The sequence below is a fragment of the Amia ocellicauda genome, chromosome 7 (assembly GCF_036373705.1).
Source record: "Amia ocellicauda isolate fAmiCal2 chromosome 7, fAmiCal2.hap1, whole genome shotgun sequence".
In the NCBI taxonomy this organism is placed as follows: Eukaryota; Metazoa; Chordata; class Actinopteri; order Amiiformes; family Amiidae; genus Amia; species Amia ocellicauda.
Genome location: NC_089856.1, coordinates 47,048,058 through 47,069,967, shown reverse-complemented (window position 1 = coordinate 47,069,967; position 21,910 = coordinate 47,048,058). Strand labels below are relative to the sequence as shown.

At 42.7% G+C, this 21,910-nt stretch overlaps 1 protein-coding gene across 1 annotated transcript; it reads right to left on the bottom strand.

Moving 5' to 3' along the window:
* Window positions 1-1,307: 1,307 nt before the first annotated feature.
* On the bottom strand, window positions 1,308-21,603 carry LOC136753693 (deleted in malignant brain tumors 1 protein). Its single transcript, XM_066710008.1, has 14 exons — window positions 21,100-21,603; window positions 13,728-13,766; window positions 12,376-12,690; window positions 10,555-10,857; window positions 9,688-9,999; window positions 8,708-9,016; window positions 7,729-8,037; window positions 7,029-7,334; window positions 6,648-6,944; window positions 4,583-4,891; window positions 3,847-4,152; window positions 2,760-3,053; window positions 2,325-2,453; window positions 1,308-1,826 (listed from the first exon to the last, which is right to left on the bottom strand). The coding sequence occupies exons 1-14, from the start codon at window positions 21,128-21,130 to the stop codon at window positions 1,693-1,695; spliced, it is 3,393 nt and encodes a 1,130-aa protein (XP_066566105.1). The 5' UTR covers window positions 21,131-21,603; the 3' UTR covers window positions 1,308-1,692.
* Window positions 21,604-21,910: the final 307 nt, after the last annotated feature.

The window sequence follows — 21,910 nt, the reverse complement described above, 5'->3', positions numbered from 1 at the left end:
AAGTCGAATAAAAAGGCAAATGTTTAGTAAATTAAACCCTTTTCATAACAAATATGCTATAGGCCTATCATGTTTAAAGTAACTGTTAAAATCGTGTGAAATGGAAAGAGGGTATTACTGTATATTTTTTTAACTGTAGGTTGATTGGGAACCTTTTTTCTACCACTAACCCTCTGTTCACAACTCAAGTGGGGAAAACATGAACCACGTTTATCCATCTCAAGCATAAAGCCCAGAATAGAAATGCTGTTTCAACATCAGACTCACCCGTCTCATTAATCTGAGTGAGTAGTAGATGGAATAAGAATAGCTTTATGCATGGAGAGATTCAGGTATGTAAATGTAAATGTAAATGGACAAATAAAAGTGTATGAAGTTAAATGCAAATATGTCAGTGTATACATCATTAAGCGTTAGGGTTTCCCAAATGTATAGGGGAAGGCGCCAGCCAAAAGGTGGTCATGTCCTGAGCCTAACCTACCCTCTAGATGTTGCACTTGCTCCGTCTATTTTCGTGATTCTCCCTTCTACTCATGATTCAATCAGTGTCCTCACCTGACCCTCTTCTCTCCTATTTAAACCCTATGCTCCCAACACACCTCATGTAGTCTTGCTCGCATTACAACCCTGAGCCTTATTTAGTGTTATTCTAGTCCTGTGTGCCAGACACGGCCTAGTTCTTTGTTATTGTTTGTTGGGTTTCCCTTACTGACCTGTTTGCCTGATCGACTGACCTTTTGCCTGCCCTTTTGACCACGACTACCGGACACTCCTTTTTCCTTGACAGATGCCACAACAGCATTGTTATTTTTGGGTGTTAACACTTTAGTTTTTTTAATTGGGGTTGATAATGTCACTTTTTATAAACCGATCTATTAGCTTAGAATAATACATTTTTCTAGTGTGAACATATGGACACATCATACAGTATATTGTCCCATTAATGAAGGAGCTTTTTTGTGTTAATGCAGCAGAAATGGTTTGAGGGTTAAAAATGTTCACATATATTCTAACCAACTCCAAAGCTGGGTACCTGCATGTGCGATTGAGTTTTCAAACAAGGAGCTGCAAAAAATGACAGATTAAAAGACACCGAGAACAATCAGTGCACATGTATCAACACGGTTTGCAGGCCCTGAAGGTCATTTTACAGTCCATGCATTTTTGCTTATACATTTAATTCTGTTTGTCTTGTATATTACAAACATGTAAATGCTCCCCATTTCATTCCTCCTTTGTTCCTTTGGCCAGATTAAGTTAGATTGTTAATCAGCGCTTTACTTTGAGAATCATAAATACCCATCAAACATTATTATTATTTTTATTTCTTGGCAGATGCCCATATCCAGGGTGACTTACAACATAAGTGCAATACAAATGTGCTGTAACTAATTAATCATAGCTAGAAACTATTCCCAGACACAGGCAGGGATTTTGTGCAACATTTTTACAATTTGCATTTTTGACCGTTGATGTTGATCTTCCAGTTGGTTATGTTTATATTTAAGACACTCAAAATACTGTTGTGTTCCACTGAAAACCTCAAAGGGGACAGAAGACAACTTTTTTGGGGGGTTTTTGTTCTGCAGTATTTTGTCACACGAGCCCATTGCTGTGGCACCGTGTGGCCATGTGTTCCTGTCAGGCAGGCGTCTGCTCTCCTCCTGTTCTCTGCTAAACCCCTTGCGTGCCTCACATTCTGTCTTCCCCTAGTGGTTGTGTCTCGTCGGTCTTCTCAGAGACAACCTCTGTGTTCCCGGGACCCACTGCCAGTTCCTCATACTCATTGGAGCTGGCCGCTTGCGGTGTGTACGTTGTCAGCACACCTGGAGACACAGAGCGAGAGTTTACGCTGGTTGGGAGTAAATACACACCGGCACTAAACTTCTGTTCCAATCTTTCTCTTTCTCACTCGGGGGTAGAACTACACAGACAGTGCCTTTCTACAAATGTATTCCAAATGCAGCTGCCTGTAAGTGAATGAAAGAATAAAAGTGCAAATAAACAAATACTGGTTCCTTCAATTCTTCTATGTGTACTACTACTGCTAATGTCTTGTATTTTTTTTTCTTTTCACTTTCCTTTTTTCCTGTCCTGCTGGGCTGGAATTAACTGTTGCTGGTTATCCTCCATAATAACAAACACAGTAACAACTAAACTAACACACTGTTCCAATACATTTCCATTCAAAAATCTAATTAAACTCATTCCACCTCCTTCAAAAAACTTCACCTGCTCTACATAGACCTGGACCAAATTAGAGTGAGACCTGAAGATGACTTGAGACTTAAAAGCAGAGAGAGGAGTGGCATGGAGCTACTTACATACTCCCCTGGCCCTCTGTTCCTGTTCTTTCCTCCTCTTCCTGCACACCAGACAGACCAGGATAAGGAGGATCAAACAAATCAGGAAGACTATCAGCATCCAAGTGACTATAGGCTTCACCAGCGACTCTAGAATAAAATCATTTTATTTTAATCATAATGAGGGCACTTATAGTGTGGTGCACTCCATTGCAGAACAGAGTCCATCTAGATGTGGCATCATGGCACTGAAACAGGGCTGGCAATGCATCACCTCATACTGGATCACAACATTTTTCATCGTTTCATAAAGAAGCCTATTCTCTCCCAAGTTAGGACTGACTGGTAAGGGTTTTTGAAAATGAACACCTGTATAATACTGTATTTAATCAACAAAACAAAATGTTTATAAAGAACACACTATGAACATGTGGCACAATTTTAACACCAGCTCACCTCTAACAGAGACGGACTTATGTTCACTTTCCAAGGAGCTGAACTGGCGACCGGACACTTGGGTGTCATAGAGGCAACTGTATTTCCCCGCATGCATGAAGTCCGCAGTAGGAAAGGAGAAGCTGGCCGAGGAGCCGTCGGTGTTGGCTGAACGAATCACTTTTCCATTGATCAACAGATGAAAGGTTCCACCTGGGAAGTGCTGCCTGGTGGAGCATGTGATGACATAGCTGTAACCTCTGGTCACCTCTCCGTTATGGTCGCTAAGGCTAATTCTGGGTTTCTGAAGGTCCACTGGAAGAGAACAGAGTTCATGGTCAATCAGTGCTCTCTGGAAGGCAACAGAGAGAAGAACCAATGGGGTGGAACTGGAGAAACGTTCCACTGGAAACCAATGGGAAAGGAAATTGGGTTAGACAATAGGAGGGTGGAGGGTAGGAGTAGTCTACCTGTAGAGGGTGCTCTTGAGAAAAGACCAGTCTTGTATGTGTAATTGACTGCATATAAGGCTGTTTTCACTGGGAGTCCAGTAAAACCCAGTGTATCGAGTCATTTGTATCTATTGAGGCTGAAGAAATCTGTCTAGTTTTAAGAATCACATGGGAGCATGTCGACCGAACTTTGTCTTGACCTCCCTCTAGACTATTTTCTTCGTGGGTTAATCGGAAAAATATAAAATATAAATTTGTAATGTACATCTTTTTCACAGGAAGCAACAATGATAGCAGGATGGGAAGGTGATTTATTTCTCTTCAGGTTCCCTTTGGAGAGCTTCTGAACTGTTACACAAGTCAGCTCGGCCTGCTAGATTAATACCAGTTTTGGGGGTGCAGGGGAATCTTGTGCTTACATTAGGGTAATACTTTCACCCGGCTTTGTCTGAAACACAGATAGGTCCCTTTTTAAAAAGAAGTCCATGCATTGTACTCCTCCAGCTGGCTTTGGGGATCCTGTTTTACAGTTTGGGTGTGGTATAGATAGAGAGTTGGGTGAATTGGAACGGTGGCTTGATGATGCATGTCTGATCACAGGAACACAGAGAAGTCCCCACAATGTGGCAGCTTAGTATGAATGGTCTTCAACTTACCCACAGTGATGTTAATGGAGTGGCTGTGATTTGAGCTGATGTTCCCTGAGCTCCCCTGGACTCTGTACCGACAGCTGTAGCTGCCCTGGTGTGACAGGTCCACATTAGACACAGTCAGCTCCACTGTGGTCTGTGGAGATTCAGCCCTCTGGGTCACAATGGGGTGTCCAGCAGTGCTCCTGTACCAGTCAAAGTCAATGCTGGCGTAAAGATTGGTGGGGGCAGTGCAGGTCAGAGTGATATTTTCTCCAGGGAGGAGGGCAGTCACAGGGGAAAGCAGGGAGATTAAAGGCTTATGAATGACACCTGGAAATCAGATATCAGAGTCAGTTGTTGATACAGGCCGGGTTACAGAAGTGTGCATTTATATGTATACATTCACATGCTTTTAGAAATCAGTATAGTCTCAAAATCTGTTCCAGTTAATATTCAAAATCTGTTGAATATGTTCTGTATGACGTTGTGAGAATAAATCTGCCAGAACCTAAATCCTGATTTTGAGGAATATGTTTTTGTTATAGATGAATACTTTCTATCTCCTTTATGAGATTCCTACTCATTTTATATACAACGCAGGTATTTTGTAGGGAGAATGTCTTAAGTGTTTTGTCGTAATAATTCATGATTCTAGCATTCTAGAATCAGCTGAGTCATTCTAGAGTCAGCTGAAGCACCAAGCACTTAAAACAACCACCGCTTACTCTGTCAAACGTTAGCAGTGCCAGTTGAAACCTACCAGAACCAAAGCAGATCACAGAGGCCTCCTTCCCATGGTTGCAGTTATGACTCCTCCAGCCCCTAGGAGGACACTGAGAGAGCACAGTCTCCCCCCCATCGCACTCCACGTCACTCAGTAAGATGGGTCCACTGCCCCGCCCATAGACAGCTCCACCAGGGGCAGACACAGCAGCCCCACACCCCAGCTGTCTGCACACCACATCTGCATCTGGCAATCCCCAGCCATCCTCACAGACAGTGCCCCAGTCTCCACTGTGATACACCTCCACTCTCCCAGCGCAGGAGCCACCCCCTGCCAGCCTCACATCTGTGACCAAACACAAACCCCACAGTGCCATCAACAGATATCCTGCCATCTCCGTGACTCCCGTTCACCATCCCTTTAAAATGAGAAATAAAAGAGGATGGAACCCATCCAAATCATCTTCTTAATATACACCAATCAGCCATAACATTATGACCACCTGCCTAATATTGTGTAGGTCCCCCTTTTGCCGCCAAAACAGCCCTGACCCGTCGAGGCATGGAATCCACTAGACTTCTGAAGGTGTGCTGTGATATCTGGCACCAAGACGATAAGTCCCGTAAGTGGCGAGGTGGGGCCTCCATTGATCAGACTTGTTTGTCCAGCACATCCCACAGATGCTCGATTGGATTGAGATCTGGGGAATTTGGAGGCCAAGTCAACACCTTGAACTCGTGATTCATCAGACCAGGCCACCTTCTTCCATTGCTCCGTGGTCCAGTTCTGATGCTCACGTGCCCATTGTAGGCGCTTTCGGCAGTGGACAGGGGTCAGCATGGGCAGCTTGACTGGTCTGCGGCTACGCAGCCCCATACGCAACAAACTGCAATTCACTGTGTGTTCTGACATCTTTCTATCAGAACCAGCATTAACTTTTTCAGCAATTTGAGCTACAGTAGCTCGTCTGTTGGATCGGACTACACGGGCCAGCCTTTGCTCCCCACATGCATCAATGAGCCTTGGCCTCCCATGACCCTGTCGCCAGTTCACCGCTTTTCCTTCCTTGGACCACTTTTGATAGCTACTGACCACTGCAGACCGGGATCACCCCACAAGAGCTGCAGTTTTGGAGATGCTCTGACCCAGTCGTCTAGCCATCACAGTTTGGCCCTTGTCAAAGTTGCTCAGATCCTTACGCTTGCCCATTTTTCCTGCTTCTAACACATCAACTTTGAGGACAAAATGTTCACTTGCTGCCTAATATATCCCACCCACTGACAGGTGTCATGATAATGAGATTATCAGTGTTATTCACTTCACCTGTCAGTGGTCATAATGTTATGGCTGATCGGTGTATATATATTGGGCAAGACGTGGGGATAAAGCCCAGTGAGGCTCTGCCCCTCCCCAGACCCCAAGGGATGTGAACTAGCAGGGGAGCACCTGAACCTGGCCTGCTGTTTCCCCACAACCAGCTCCCCGACTTGATAAAGAAGACAGACATGACAGAAGTAACGGGTTGATTTATTAACTTTGATTATGGTTGGATTGGTTGCTGTTTGTCGTGTTTGTTTATTTCTCTGTGTAGAGTGGGATCTGCGCAGTATGTGAAGTTAGGCATTTAATTGCTTTTGTGTAGGTCTCTTTTGTTCAGCCCACTGAGCACTGTATATATAATAACTCACCTATCTGCATCCAAACTCGGTTACGTGTTTCCTAGACCCCTCCTGACGTAGCCCCGGTACCGTGTCCAACCCTACACAGTGCCACAATATTTCTACACACACACACTTGTTTGGTACAGGTGTGTCAACCCAGATAGCACATTCATGCTATCAAAACAAGTCACAAACAACAATGCTATCCTACCCCCCAGAGAGTTTACTGCACTGAATCTACAATGGTTATCCCATGGTTTTTCCCATAGCGATACCACACACATACTTTGCTGTGTCTGTGGTTTTCCATGTGTTGTATTGTGGCTTGCCATACCTCACTGTGCTTGTACGTGACTTTACTTGCCATTTCTTGATTTTGCCACAATGTTTTCCATGGTGTGTTACAGAGACGAGTAAAGACAAGCCTTAGGATTCCTCACCTGTCACTGTGACGCTCTCAGTTCTGCTGACTGAAGAGTTGAAGGTGCGACCAGACACCTGGGTGCTGTACTGACAGGAGTAATTCCCATCGTGGGAATAGGTAACAGCATGGATCTTGAAGACTGCAATGTGGTTTGTGGCTGGCAACCACTGACTCCCTGACAATGACGAGTGGAGGAGTTTGAAGGTGCCTCCTGGGTACTGCGGTGCAGTGGAGCAGTTGATATTAAGGCTCTGTCCCTTGGTCAGGTGTCCAGTAGGTTCACTTATGTGGATTTGTGGAATGGATAGATCCACTGGGTGAGAAAGCCGGCATATGTTATCACACCAGGTTTTGATCAGTGCACACTTAAGACTTATCTGTGTTTTGGTCTACTCACCCACAGTGATGTTAATGGAGTGGCTGTGATTTGAGCTGATGTTCCCTGAGCTCCCCTGGACTCTGTACTGACAGCTGTAGCTGCCCTGGTGTGACGGGTCCACATTAGACACATTCAGCTTCATAGTGGTCTGTGGAGATACAGCCTTCTGAGTCATAATGGGGTTTCTAGCAGCGCCCCTGTACCAGTCAAACTCAATGCTGGTGTAGAGGGCATAGGGGGCAGTGCAGGTGAAAGTAATCTGCTCTCTCAGAGTGAAGGAAGGAGACGGGGACAGCAGGGAGAGGATGGGCTCTGCTATTGCACCTGTGAGAGAGGTAGAAGAACAGTAATTCTGGGGTATCAAAGACTATAAAAGTGAATTATATTAGTAGGATAGTGGATGATTGCAGTTTGGGTTCCAACCAATATACCAGGAGACAGTCCAGGCTGCAATAAATTCAATATGAAAAAATAAATAAACAAGTGTATAACAGTATAACATCCATGCATGCTTCAGGTCTCACCCGTTCTATCCATCCACCTATCCATCCACAGCATGCTGCTGTATGTGTCATGGAGAAGAGTTGTTCCATCTTAGGGAATCCACTCCATGTTTCCCAGAAACATTTCAAATCAGCTGGAAGCAACCAGCAACTGTCCTCATTAAAACAACAACCGCTTACTCTGTCAAACGTTAGCAGTGCCAGTGGAGACCTACCAGAACCGAAGCAGATCACAGAGGCCTCCTTCCCATGGTTGCAGTTATGACCCCTCCAGCCCCTAGAAGGACACTGAGAGAGCACAGTCTCTCCCCCATCGCATTCCACGTCACTCAGTAAGTTGGGTCCACTGCCCTGCCCATAGACAGCTCCACCAGGGGCAGACACAGCAGCCCCACACCCCAGCTGTCTGCACACCACATCTGCATCAGGCAATCCCCAGCCATCCTCACAGACAGTGCCCCAGTCTCCACTGTGATACACCTCCACTCTCCCAGCACAGGAGCCACCCCCTGCCAGCCTCACATCTGCAAACACAGCCAATAAACAGACTCTTGATTCAGCCAGTGGCAACCCTGTCCCTTAACCCTATCACTAGCAACTAGTTCAATGAGGAGACCCACCCAAGTAACATTCATTATCACAAGATCAGAAGATAATGCATCCCCAGATGTGGTGAATTTCATCACCATTATCCCAAAATCACTAGATATTTGATGCTGCGATTTTGAGAAAAGCCATCGTCACTTTCATTCTCCCAGAGGTTTTGATAGCTGTGAATTTAGACATCTGCAGGGCTTCCCATTTCCAGTCCTTGGGGGCCACAGCTTATTGTGGTTGTCTTTCCAACTGAGCATCTGATTTTATAGCTTAGCTCATAAGTTGCTTTATTGCTGTTAGCAATACATAAAAGGAAATATACTTTGTAAACTGCTTTTGCTTTGATTCTAGCTGAACTGCAGATACTGCAAACATAAAATAATATAAAGAAAAGATCTGAAGATGTTTTTGAACATTTAATGTGTCTTATAATGTAATATTAATGAGGCAAAACATGTCAATCTTATGTGTGAACCAATATGGGGTCAGAGAAAATGTTGCCAGTGTTTCAGTAGTGTCTGGCTGAGTAAAAGCCCTCCTCTTGAGACTCACAGGCCTCAGTCTGAGTTTTGCTTCTATAGACAGTCTCCAACCCACCTGTCACTGTGATGACAGCTGTGTTGAGTGAAGTGGTTCTGACTGTATGACCAGACACCTGAGTCTCATACTCGCATCTGTAGTTCCCATCGTTGGAGAAATTTGCAGAGGGAAACGTGAAATTGACAGAAAGCTCCACTTGCACAGACTGAGAAGCCACCTTCACCTCAGTGCCCCCTGTGGACTGGAGGAGATTCAGCTTCCCATCGGAGTGCTTGGAGGCAGAGCGGCAGGTGATGGAGAAGCTCTGTCCCTTGGTCAAGTCTCCTGTAGAGGGGCTGCTAGAGATGGTGGGTTTCTGCACATTCACTGGGAGAGGGGGTATGTGGGGGTGGGACACACAAAAAGCGAAATGCATGAGAGGGGAATGTGTCTATGAATCAAGTGTAAAGGAGTCAGGCAATCAAGAGGTTATAAGTCAGGCATCTGATAAAAGGAGAATCTAATATGGTCTGAATTTCCTCGATGACATGACTTAATCGGACATATGAATTATCAGGCTGTTTTGAAAGTGTAATTGGCCCCCAGCTAGGATCCTTTAGTCTTGGGTCATAGCATGTAAGATGCTTTTATATATTTAACTATTTTCTCTTAAGGCAGTTAATACAATGTGAAACAATGTGTCCTATTTTTATTATTAGTAGCATTAGGATTTTTAGTTGTCTGTTTCAGAATGGCCACTTCAGGTTTGCAGTGACTGTTCGTTGGACTATGGCTTGAAACCTTGAACCCTGATGACTTGAGATTGTAAAGTCTTATGATGAGGCTTTGGCTGAAACACAGATGGATCCCTTTAAAAAACAAATGCCCATGCATTGTGTTCCTCCAGCTGGCTTTGGGGATCCTGTTTTACAGTTTCGGTGTGGTATAGATATGGGGAATTGGGGAATTTGGGGCGGGTTGATGATTCATGTCTCATAATAGAAAAACAGGGAAGTCCCCACAGTGTGGCAGCTTAGTATGAATAATCCTCAACTCACCCACAGTGATGTTAATGGAGTTGCTGTGATTTGAGCTGAACGTCTGATTGCTCCCCTGGACTCTGTAACGGCATCTGTAGCTGCCCTGGTGTGACGGCTCCACATTAGACACAGTCAGCTCCACTGTGGTCTGTGGAGATTCAGCCCTCTGGGTCACAATGGGGTGCTGGTATCCAACAGTGTCCTGGTATAGTTCAAAGTCAAGGCTGGTGTAGAGGGGGTTGGGGGCAGTGCAGCGGAAAGTCACTTGGTCTCCAGAGATGACGACAGGAGAAGGGGGCAGCATGGAGAGGGTGGGCTCTACAATCAGACCTGCAGTAGAGTTAAAAGAAAAAAAAGAATACATAGCAAGTCAACGAGTTTTCCCCACTCAAACTGAGTATGATTGACATGTGTTTGGTTTGTGTCTGCAGTAGAATAAGGAAGGATAGTAGTGTGAGGGTTGAAGTAACCGAAAAAGAAATCCATATAACAGTGCCTTTGTATGTTTTTTAAAAGTCACCTACATGCATTTACTGCAATAATTATAGTGGATGTCTTTTTCAATTTACATTCCTATATCTCTTTGTGAAATAATCACTTTTTGGTGTGTTTTTTCCAATGTTAAGCACTTATTTTGAAAGCTCATTCTGCAAATACAATGCATTCTTTAAAACTGCATGGATAAAAATTAAACTGAAAATACACTTTGTAAGAAATTTTAATATATATATACGAAACGTGGGTCGAGATATATCTCGGACACAGGCTGACAGGTGTGTGTGTGAAAATAGTACATGTAAACATTTGATTTCTGCTTCTTATTGAATTCCAGCCCATGTGTTCTTTCAGAATAGGCTGCTTTAAGTGGCTTTCTTGCCACCTCACCTGAGTTGACACAGATTACAGCTGAGTCCTCCCCACTTCTACAGGCCTGACTGCTCAAGTCTTCAGAAACACAATGACACAGTCTCTTCTCACTCCCAGCACAGTCCATAGCTCCCAGTGTCATATTCACACTGGCCTGTCCATAGGCAGACACAGCAGCCCCGCACTGCAGCTGACTGCACACCACGTCAGCTTCTCTCAGGCCCCAGGAGTCAGCGCAGACCGAACCCCACTCTCCTGGGTTGTTCACTTCCACCCGCCCATCGCACTGGCTCCCTCCGCTGAGCCTTAGCTGGATCGATCCTGCAGAGAGCGAGAGAGACAGAGAAAGAGAGAAACAGAGAGAGAGAAAAAATGAGACACAGAGAGAGAAGGAGGGAGAGAGAGAGGGGGGGAGGGAGACAGAAAGAGAAAGAGAAGGATCAGGGGGAGACAGATGGGGGAGATTGAGGGTTTCAGCTCTCAGGATCAAGATGTTGCTTTGAAGTTGTTTTCTTATTGTTTTTTGTTTTAAACAGGAAAATAAATCAAAGCTGATTGCATTTTGGTGCCTCTAAACATAAAGTGAACAGATTTATAGATTTGTATTGTTGTTGCTGTTGTTAGAAAACATCTCCTTACTTCCAATGTAGTGCTAATGAGTTAGTTAATGATAGGATAAGTTCTAATAAAAGTCTGAAAATAAATTGCTGCAAGGCTAAAACTGCCCTTACTAATATGCCTTCCCTGTCTGTGACTGTGCATGATGAGTCCTAGCATAAGAGCCTGCCACCTGTGCCTACAGCATTTGTGTTATTCACACAAGGTGGCAAATATCCCGGTTTAATGTGTAATGTTTGTAGTTCGTCAGCAGGGGGCAGACTGCTCAGAAACAGCTTTGACTTGCCCTCACATTTCTTAACTGATCTTGTATGGAAGCATATAGAGGACTTATTTCAAATGTTAATGCAAAATGGAACATGATTATGCAATCCCACTATTGCGTAATCATGTTCCATAAAAGCACACATTATGTGGGACAATATCCATTTGCATTTTCATTTCCATATACTAGTACACACATTCACAGACAATACTAAAACGTAAATGCAAAAGCCAATTGCAATTGCATTTTCAAAAACTTCCCCCGCTTTATGGTGGATTTTATTCAAATTATAATGTATTTGTGAAAATAGGAAAACAGCACCCCTCTTTGCAGATACATGTCAAAGCTCTTATGCCGTTTTCTGGATTAAATGAAAATGCAAATGACAAACGCTATTGTAAATGCATGGTCAAAGACTGCTATTACAAAAGCATGATCAACCCACTTCAAGATGTACTTTATTCAATTGATAATGCCATTGTGAAATGAGAGAAACAGCACCCCTCTTTGCAAATGCATGTCATAGCTCTTACGCCGTTTTCCGGACAAAATGTAAATGTAATGTCAAATATAACCTTTTGCCACTTAAATGTGTCATTTAATTTGATTAAGTATAGTATTATTAAGGTAATACAATCATATGCTACTATAAAGTAATTAAATCATTAACAAGTCAAATTATTAATTAACAAGTCAAATCAATGCTGTTGTGGAGAATAGGAAGGGGCAGTGCAGGTGAAATTGAGTGTCTCTCTAGGTGTGCACACAGAGTATGAGGAGAGCAGAGGTAATGCTCAATTACAGCTGTCTTAAAAGATACCTCTTTTGAAAGTCATGTGAGTATGGAGAGAGACATAGGCTGAGCTTTGTTCCATTATTCATAGACCCAGACTACGTGTAAAAGTGATCACTGCGGTGGAATAGTGATTGCAGGGAGGGAGAGTGAAACATCTTACCTGAGCAAACGACACCAGCATCTTCACTGTGACCACAGTTATGTGTTCCAAATGGTTGGTATGTGCACTGTGTCAGAGAGGCCTCACTGCCTGAACACACCACGTCATCCAGCCAGATCTGTCCACTCCCCTGTCCAAGCTTGGCTTCTCCCGGAGCAGACACAGCGCCCCCACAGCCCAGCTGTCGACACACCACTGCAGCTTCCTTCAGGTCCCAGTTATCATCACACACTGTCCCCCACTGACCACTGTGATAGACCTCCATTCTCCCAGAGCAGCAGTCAGTCTCATTGACCAGCCTGATCTGGAAGCCATCTAGTAACAGAGACACACAAAATGGTATCCACTGATGAAGCCCAAGAGAATCAGGCATCTTCAGGCCTGGCCCGTAGGATATCCAACCAGTCTGCAAGATTTGTAAGGTCTCTGTAACCAATGGCTGAACATCATTTTACCATTTGATTATTAAGCAAATAGCAAGGAATTCAGAGCTTGTTTCAAATTAAATCTCACTGCAGCTCTCCAGGCTATGAAAGTGTGCACCAGTCAGATTGTAGAGCAGTAATGGCAGTTTATCAAACATTATATCCTGCATGCACTTCTGGATGACATAGTTCTACAGCTTGTATCATGCTTAACCTCTCCATGATTTCTCTTTCCTCTTACAATGGTGTACTGCAGATAACTTTTATGAAAGCATGGTTGTAAAAGTGCATATTGTTTGCTGGATGTATTTCAATAGATATTTTTGCTATTTTGTCAGTGTTGCAAGGTACATCTTTCTCTCTCATTTAATAAATAGGTTGTCCTCCACGCAGTAAATGAAAAACGGAGAAGTTTAAAAAACTTAGATTATTTGTCTATTATTATTTGTCTAATTTAGGTCATTTCATAATGATAGAGACCTCTTCCTAGCAACTGAATATCAATGTTTCAGGCTGGGCATATCCTGCACTAATTGAGAAGAAGTTATGTGAAACCTGTTGACCAGATGACCACAGTGGTCTCCCGACTCTGGTCCAGGTGAGACCCAATCCAGATCATTGTATAGTTCACCCTCAAATCACCACTTTTCAAAGACAGAGAACATGTTTGTAACTGCTGCATGAAGAAGGGAACTGTAGCTTTTGAGACCTTTTTGAAGGGTATTGTAGTGTTTGCTCCAGATTCCCTAATGAAATGAAGAGACTGCATTTACCAAACTAACAAACAAACACAAAGCACTTCCTTCCATGATCAGAAGGATTTCCAAGTGTTCAGAAATGGGTGATGTAAAGGGTGACCTACAGACCCTACTGGATTGGGGCTTCTGCAGGAGCAGGCCTGGATACTCCCTGGGATGTCACACCTACCTGCAATGATGCTGACATTGCCGGTTCCCAGCAGCAGGCCTTTGAGAAGGAAAGAGAAGAGGAGAGAGAAAACAAACATGTCAGCACCATTATGGAGAATGAATCATCCAAAGGCAGAAGTAAATCTCAGACATGGAGAAGTGTGGTGTGGAGAAGTGCGGTGAAATCCAAAAGAACTGTAGTGAAACCCGGCTGAGTATCAAACTGTGGAATCAACCAGCAACGTTAGCATAAACCTCCCACACACAGAGAAAGGCAAAACCACAGTGGTTACACTACGAGGAAGTTGCATTACCTTTCTGACTGAAACCATCCTGCTATCGTATCAACACTAACAGGCTGACACACCAGGCTTGTGGTATTAAAGCATGAAAACAGCATCAATGTTTTGAAGATCTAGGCATAATAGAAAAGCAGAATACAAAAGAAGTATAGAATAACCTAACACAGCAAACTTCTCCCTTAAAAACAATATTGACTTCAGTGTGACAAGCTGATTTGTGCAGTGCTGCTACACTCCATGAGCACTAAACATGAAAACTATAGGAAACCTCACATTGTTTAATGTACCTTAAATAAACATATTTTGACCTGCAAGCTGCTATTGAACTGTTCCTTATTCCTTTGTATGTTGTGTAGCGGTACATATCTAAATAATCCACTCCATTATGCGGCAACAACCCAAGGTCAGATTATGACAGCTCCTCAGATTCTCTGGTTATCTCCGGCCTTTTATTCCAGTTTTTTCAACCTGAATAGATTCTGTTCCAATTATACATGACATACAAAAGGTAAGAGTACACTTCCATAGCAACTTATAGACAGAGGTGGAAAGAGTATTGAAAAATCCTACTCAAGTAGAAGTACAGTTACTTTGATGAAATTTGATGTCACATGATGTCTCCAAGCAAACACTAACACATATATATATATATATATATATATATAGTGAGGGAAAAAAGTATTTGATCCCCTGATGATTTTGTACGTTTGCCCACTGACAAAGAAATTATCAGTCTATCATTTTAATGGTAGGTGTATTTTAACAGTGAGAGACAGAATAACAACAACAAAATCCAGAAAAACACATTTCAAAAAAGTTATAAATTGATTTGCATGTTAATGAGGGAAATAAGTATTTGACCCCTTCGACTTAGTACTTGGTGGCAAAACCCTTGTTGGCAATCACAGATGTCAGACGTTTCTTGTAGTTGGCCACCAGGTTTGCACACATCTCAGGAGGGATTTTGTCCCACTCCTCTTTGCAGATCCTCTCCAAGTCATTAAGGTTTCGAGGCTGACGTTAAGGACCTTAATGTGCTTCTTCTTGAGCCACTCCTTTGTTGCCTTGGCTGTGTGTTTTGGGTCATTGTCATGCTGGAATACCCATCCACGACCCATTTTCAATGCCCTGGCTGAGGGAAGGAGGTTTTCACCCAAGATTTGACGGTACATGGCCCCGTCCATCGTCCCTTTGATGCGGTGCAGTTGTCCTGTCCCCTTACCAGAAAAACACCTCCAAAGCATAATGTTTCCACCTCCATGTTTGACGGTGGGGGGTGGTGTTCTTGGGGTCATTCCTCCTCCTCCAAACACGGCGAGCTGATTTGATGCCAAAGAGCTCGATTTTGGTCTCATCTGACCACAACACTTTCACCCAGTTCTCCTCTGAATCATTCAGATGTTCATTGGCAAACTTCAGACGGGCCTGTACATGTGCTTTCTTGAGCAGGGGGACCTTGCGGGTGCTGCAGGATTTCAGTCCTTCACAGCGTAGTGTGTTACCAATTGTTTTCTTGGTGACTATGGTCCCAGCTGCCTTGAGATCATTAACAAGATCCTCCTGTGTAGTTCTGGGCTGATTCCTCACCGTTCTTATGATCATTGAAACTCCACGAGGTGAGATCTTGCATGGAGCCCCAGACCGAGGGAGACTGACAGTTATTTTGTGTTTCTTCCATTTGCGAATAATCGCACCAACTGTTGTCACCTTCTCACCAAACTGCTTGGCGATGGTCTTGTAGCCCATTCCAGCCTTGTGTAGGTCTACAATCTTGTCCCTGACATCCTTGGACAGCTCTTTGGTCTTGGCCATGGTGGAGAGTTTGGAATCTGATTGATTGATTGCTTCTGTGGACAGGTGTCTTTTATACAGGTAACGAGCAGAGATTAGGAGAGTCCCTTTAAGAGAGTGCTCCTAATCTCAGCTCGTTACCTGTATAAAAGACACCTGGGAGCCAGAAATCTTGTTGATTGATAGGGGATCAAATACTTATTTCCCTCATTAACATGCAAATCAATGTAAAACTTTTTTGAAATGCGTTTTTCTGGATTTTTTTGTTGTTATTCTGTCTCTCACTGTTAAAATACACCTACCATTACAATTATAGACTGATCATTTCTTTGTCAGTGGGCAAACGTACAAAATCAGAAGGGGATCAAATACTTTTTTCCCTCACTGTATATATTGTAACTAGGTGAGGGGCCGGGTCTTCGATCACCGCTATGTGCCTGCCCTAATGCTCTCCTTTGCCATAGACAGGACCATGGACAGCCGGTGGAAAAACACTGGCAAGGCAGCAGAACAGCCACACCTGCCTGTGATTACTAATCACCCAGACTGCAAGCAGGTGCGGCTGATCAGTGCAGGCTATATAAAACCCTGTGGTTTCTTCTTTGTTTTGGAAGGTGGGGAGTGGACAGAAAGACAAGGAGGGCCAAACAAACAAACAAACAAACAAACAAACAAACAAACAAACAAACAAACAAACAAACAAACAAACAAACAAACAAACAAACAAACGGGATGACAACTTGGACTGGCTGAGGACCTCGAGCGGTGTTTGGATTGATCTGGAAGACTATGACCCTGGTGAAGACCCCTGGAACACTTTTGACCACGAGACTGCCTAATCCCTCAAGACTTTTGTTTTTGTCTGTTTTTTTTTTTAACCCTGGGAAACAGCTTAGCTGTCCTAGGCTAGTTAGGGATTTTGTTTTGGGTAGCAGACCATCCCTGCTACAGATAGCGCTCCTTACAAAGAGCTAGGCTTTTGTTTTCTCTTTTTGGTTTCCCAATATCCAAGGTGGAACGAAAATAAACCAACAGCCTGGGGCTGTATTTACCCTCTTCTGTGGTTTGTGTTGCTGTATTTTGACATTGTTCCTGCCTAACATTCATTGGCTGCTGTAGCCCCACCCTGCAACTCGTTACTATATATATATATATATATATAATTATTGCTCAATCATGGCCAGAGTGCAGAAATATGTAACACTAAAGTAACGGTTCTATTGATATAAATGTTTGTGTTATTATTTCTAATTACCAACTTACCTAGAACACCAAAAGAAATGTTGATATAACTGTATTGTTAGTTTATTGTGGGACAGAGAGGTTGTATTTGGGACAAACTGAAATGAATGACAAAACGGAATGCCCATTGACTGAAGTGGGGAGTGCAGTGCCCACAGACTACAATGGGGAAAACAGAAGGACAGTGTATATCTCCAAATCCCACACAGGAATCCTAAAATCCTGAATATACTTTCATATAAAACATCTGTGCTGTTTTCTGTGCATTTTCGATAATCCAGGCCTGTCATTCCATAGAAAGCAGCAGTCATTCCACTTTTATGTTTTATATTGGGTTATTTTAAAGAAAGCTTATTCAGGATTGTAGGATTCCTGTGTGGGATTTGGAGATACAGACCACCCTTCTGTTTTCCCCATTGTAGTCTATGGGCATTCCACTTCCCATTGAAAATGGATGTATTGCATTTTGATATAAATCAGGAACGTCAAATGTCGTGTTTTGTCAGAAAAAAACAGTTTTTAGCTTTAAAATGAGTTATGTCTTGTAATCCTAAACTGTGTATACTATGTGGAAATGGTACCCTAGGAGTATATCCATAGCAAGAACTTGAATCATGTGTGGAATTGGATTCATTGTCACGGTATGCACATATCTTAGAAGACGTACAATTATAAAACAAATAACTAGTTGTAAAATTATGATTAAAATCTGAAATATGACATAGCCTATAGTCAGGGGCAGCGGCAGGGTATGGCTTGGTTGGGCTACAGCCTTCCTGATTGATAGGGGATCAAATACTTATTTCCTTCATTAACATGCAAATCAATGTATAACTTTTTTGAAATGCGTTTTTCTGGACTTTCTTGTTGTTATTCTGTCTCTCACTGTTAAAATACACCTACCATTAAAAATATAGACAGATCATTTCTTTGTCAGTGGGCAAATGTACATAATCAGCAGGGGATCAAATACTTTTCCCCTCACTGTATATATACACTCACCTAAAGGATTATTAGGAACACCATACTAATACTGTGTTTGACCCCCTTTCGCCTTCAGAACTGCCTTAATTCTACGTGGCATTGATTCAACAAGGTGCTGAAAGCATTCTTTAGAAATGTTGGCCCATATTGATAGGATAGCATCTTGCAGTTGATGGAGATTTGTGGGATGCACATCCAGGGCACGAAGCTCCCGTTCCACCACATCCCAAAGATGCTCTATTGGGTTGAGATCTGGTGACTGTGGGGGCCAGTTTAGTACAGTGAACTCATTGTCATGTTCAAGAAACCAATTTGAAATGATTCGACCTTTGTGACATGGTGCATTATCCTGCTGGAAGTAGCCATCAGAGGATGGGTACATGGTGGTCATAAAGGGATGGACATGATCAGAAACAATGCTCAGGTAGGCCGTGGCATTTAAACGATGCCCAATTGGCACTAAGGGGCCTAAAGTGTGCCAAGAAAACATCCCCCACACCATGACACCACCACCACCAGCCTGCACAGTGGTAACAAGGCATGATGGATCCATGTTCTCATTCTGTTTATGCCAAATTCTGACTCTACCATCTGAATGTCTCAACAGAAATCGAGACTCATCAGACCAGGCAACATTTTTCCAGTCTTCAACTGTCCAATTTTGGTGAGCTTGTGCAAATTGTAGCCTCTTTTTCCTATTTGTAGTGGAGATGAGTGGTACCCGGTGGGGTCTTCTGCTGTTGTAGCCCATCCGCCTTAAGGTTGTACGTGTTGTGGCTTCACAAATGCTTTGCTGCATACCTCGGTTGTAACGAGTGGTTATTTCAGTCAAAGTTGCTCTTCTATCAGCTTGAATCAGTCGGCCCATTCTCCTCTGACCTCTAGCATCAACAAGGCATTTTCGCCCACAGGACTGCCGCATACTGGATGTTTTTCCCTTTTCACACCATTCTTTGTAAACCCTAGAAATGGTTGTGCGTGAAAATCCCAGTAACTGAGCAGATTGTGAAATACTCTGACCGACCCGTCTGGCACCAACAACCATGCCACGCTCAAAATTGCTGAAATCACCTTTCTTTCCCATTCAGACATTCAGTTTGGAGTTCAGGAGATTGTCTTGACCAGGACCACACCCCTAAATGCATTGAAGCAACTGCCATGTGATTGGTTGGTTAGATAATTGCATTAATGAGAAATTGAACAGGTGTTCCTAATAATCCTTTAAAATATGTAATCACGATTAATCACATGATTGTCATGAGTTAACTCGAGATTAATCGCAACTTAATCGCACATTTTTATCTGTTCTAAATGTACCTTAAATTAATACTTTTCAAGTTTTTAATACTCTAATCAACATGGGCATGGACAAATATGGATGCTTTATGCAAATCTATGTTTATTATTAGTGAACCCATACTCAACATAGAGTATAAAGCGATTGTCCACAACTTTTATTAAAAGCATGCTTTGGTTATAATTAAATTCCATGTAGCTGCACCGCTCAGTTTATGGGTCAGTCAAGTGAAGTCAGATGTGTAAATCCCGCCCTCACGACAAAACAGCGCCAAAACTCGTAAAAAAATCGAAATCTCTCTCTCTCTCTCTCTCTCTCTCTCTCTCTCTCTCTCTCTCTCTCTCTCTCTCTCTCTCTCATGACAGCCTACAAAATGTGAACTGTGTAACGAATGCCTTTTTAAAAGTAGCGAAGTACAATATTTCACTCAAAACATACTTAAGTAAAAGTAAAATTACCAAATTTGAAAAATACTCAAAAAAGTACAAGTACACAGAAAAACTACTAAATTACAGAAACTAGAGTAGTTGAAATTCGTTACTTTCCACCCCTGGTTATAGATTAAAACAGGTTTGTTATCTAGGGCTAGGTGAATAAAACAAGCAGTTCTCCTCTTGAGCGCTCATTGAGTTTAAGGACAAGACACAAATCATTAATCATACCTTCGGCAAGACATTACGACTAGTCCAGTGATCTGGTGAGTATTACAAAGTGTGCCAGTGAAAATAAAACATGTTCGTCTGTCATATTTCAAAGCACCCTTATCACAAGTGGCTGTTTCCTGTGTGATATACAGAAAACATCAGAGGTAACCACCACATGTCTATAGGCAAGCCAGTCTTTACTGTGCAGTTAGGTGCTTACAGTAGGAATCTCCAGCTCTGGCCCTTGAGAATTCCCCAGTGAAATCATGTTGCAACGTCAGGTCCATCTTTACCGATTAAACCGTGCTAAACTGGATTCAGTCTTGGCTCTTTTGTTTGATTGTGTGATATAAAGTATGGCTTGAGACAAAGCAGAAGACATCCAGCAGGTTTTGTAGGTTATTTTAATCAGCAACCAAGTATCCAATTAAAAAACAACAACAAACAAACACAAAGCACTATCTCTCCACACCAGCAGCTTGAGAAGCCCTTTGTCATGGGACTTTATACTCGTTTTTGCTTTCATTTCTAAAGTACAACAAGATAAAGGAACCCAGCAAACCACATAACATTGTGGCACCATCAAAATAAAATGACAACAGAAGAGTATCACCTTGTAGCAGCACTGATTTCTAAGGAATGTGATCTAAAGATATTCTACAAAAATACTTGACTTCATTCAAAGGAAATAAAATTCACAAATGCTAAAGTACATGAATTTGGAAGGTGGCTTTGAAATAGATGAAACATATACAGAACCAAAATTCGAACGAACTATGCCTCACACAACGTTGACAGAACCAAATGCTTCCTGGTAAAGTATTTAAAAGAAAAAACAACAGATTATTAATGGGCTGCAAGACAAAAGAAAGGGAAAAAAGTGATGCACTTTTCAAACAGAAGACTTTTGGTCTTCAGGACCAGCTTAAGAAACACCTGTTGCAGTTGCTCAGTCCTGTGTCCACCATGGCCCAACAGATCATCTGGGTTATAAACTTTTTGAACAATGCTTGTAATTCAGGATGCAGACCGATACTTCACTTGGGTCCATCTGGCACCGATGCCTGGCATTAATAGGCTTGTTTGTAAAATTATAGACTTACAGCCTGCTTCAAAAGCATGGTGACTTACCGAGCAGCAGAATGAGAAGATTCCCCATCATCTTGGTCAAGTCTAGAAATCCAAACAGGTGTTAACCACCACTGGTACAGAGAGATGGGTGAAAGCCACACTGTCACTCCCTCATTCGCGCTCAAACTGATGAGCGCTGTCTGTACTTGTGTAGCTCTCAGCACCAACTCCAGCTGTAACTGCAAGACAACTTCCTCTTGGCAGGTCTCAGACTATTGATGTTTCCTTTGTGACATCATGCTCACAAAATATATACATTTCACCAAACCTACAATAAGAATAGAAAATAATAATTGTGTGATAAGGAGTAGTTAAAGCAAAGCAGTAATACTTACATTAGTGGTGCGTACAGTGGGGTCAAAGCAGCATGGATACCCACAGCAGAGACGCAGCTGCAGTAAAGAGTCCATGAATAGGTGCAGATATAACAAGGAGCAATAGTGGGGAGCAGATAAGTGCAACTTACAAAGTTACAACTTACAACTTACAAACGCATGAGTTTTAGTGCCATTTGTCTACTAGGGTGTGGCTGAGGTATTACAGGTATTACTGGTTTGTGAGCAGATTTTGGATCAAGGTGATCATGGACTGAGCAGTCACCACCCCTGTGAGTGATTACAGCACTTGGGAGTTATCTGACAGATGCTTATATAGGCCATACAGCACCACTTTCAAGGATATGAAGAATGCAATGTGATAAACATTCAATTGTGTATTTCTGACTTAAAACTTAAAAAGTGCTTTTGTGAGGATGCAAGGTGTGCCATTGCATTACGATTAATAAAGTGAGTAATAAACCAAAAGCCTTTGA

What these genes read in the sequence shown, in the direction of transcription:
- LOC136753693 (XM_066710008.1), bottom strand. Translation starts at nt 21,130, where the DNA reads ATGATGGGGAATCTTCTCATTCTGCTGCTCG. An exon ending in AGCTGTCATCACAGTGACAG is followed by an intron (nt 8,038 to 8,707) that starts GTGGGTTGGAGA and finishes CTGTGTTTGCAG; the next exon opens with ATGTGAGGCTGGCAGGGGGT. An exon ending in CTCCATTAACATCACTGTGG is followed by an intron (nt 3,054 to 3,846) that starts GTAAGTTGAAGA and finishes GTTCTCTTCCAG; the next exon opens with TGGACCTTCAGAAACCCAGA.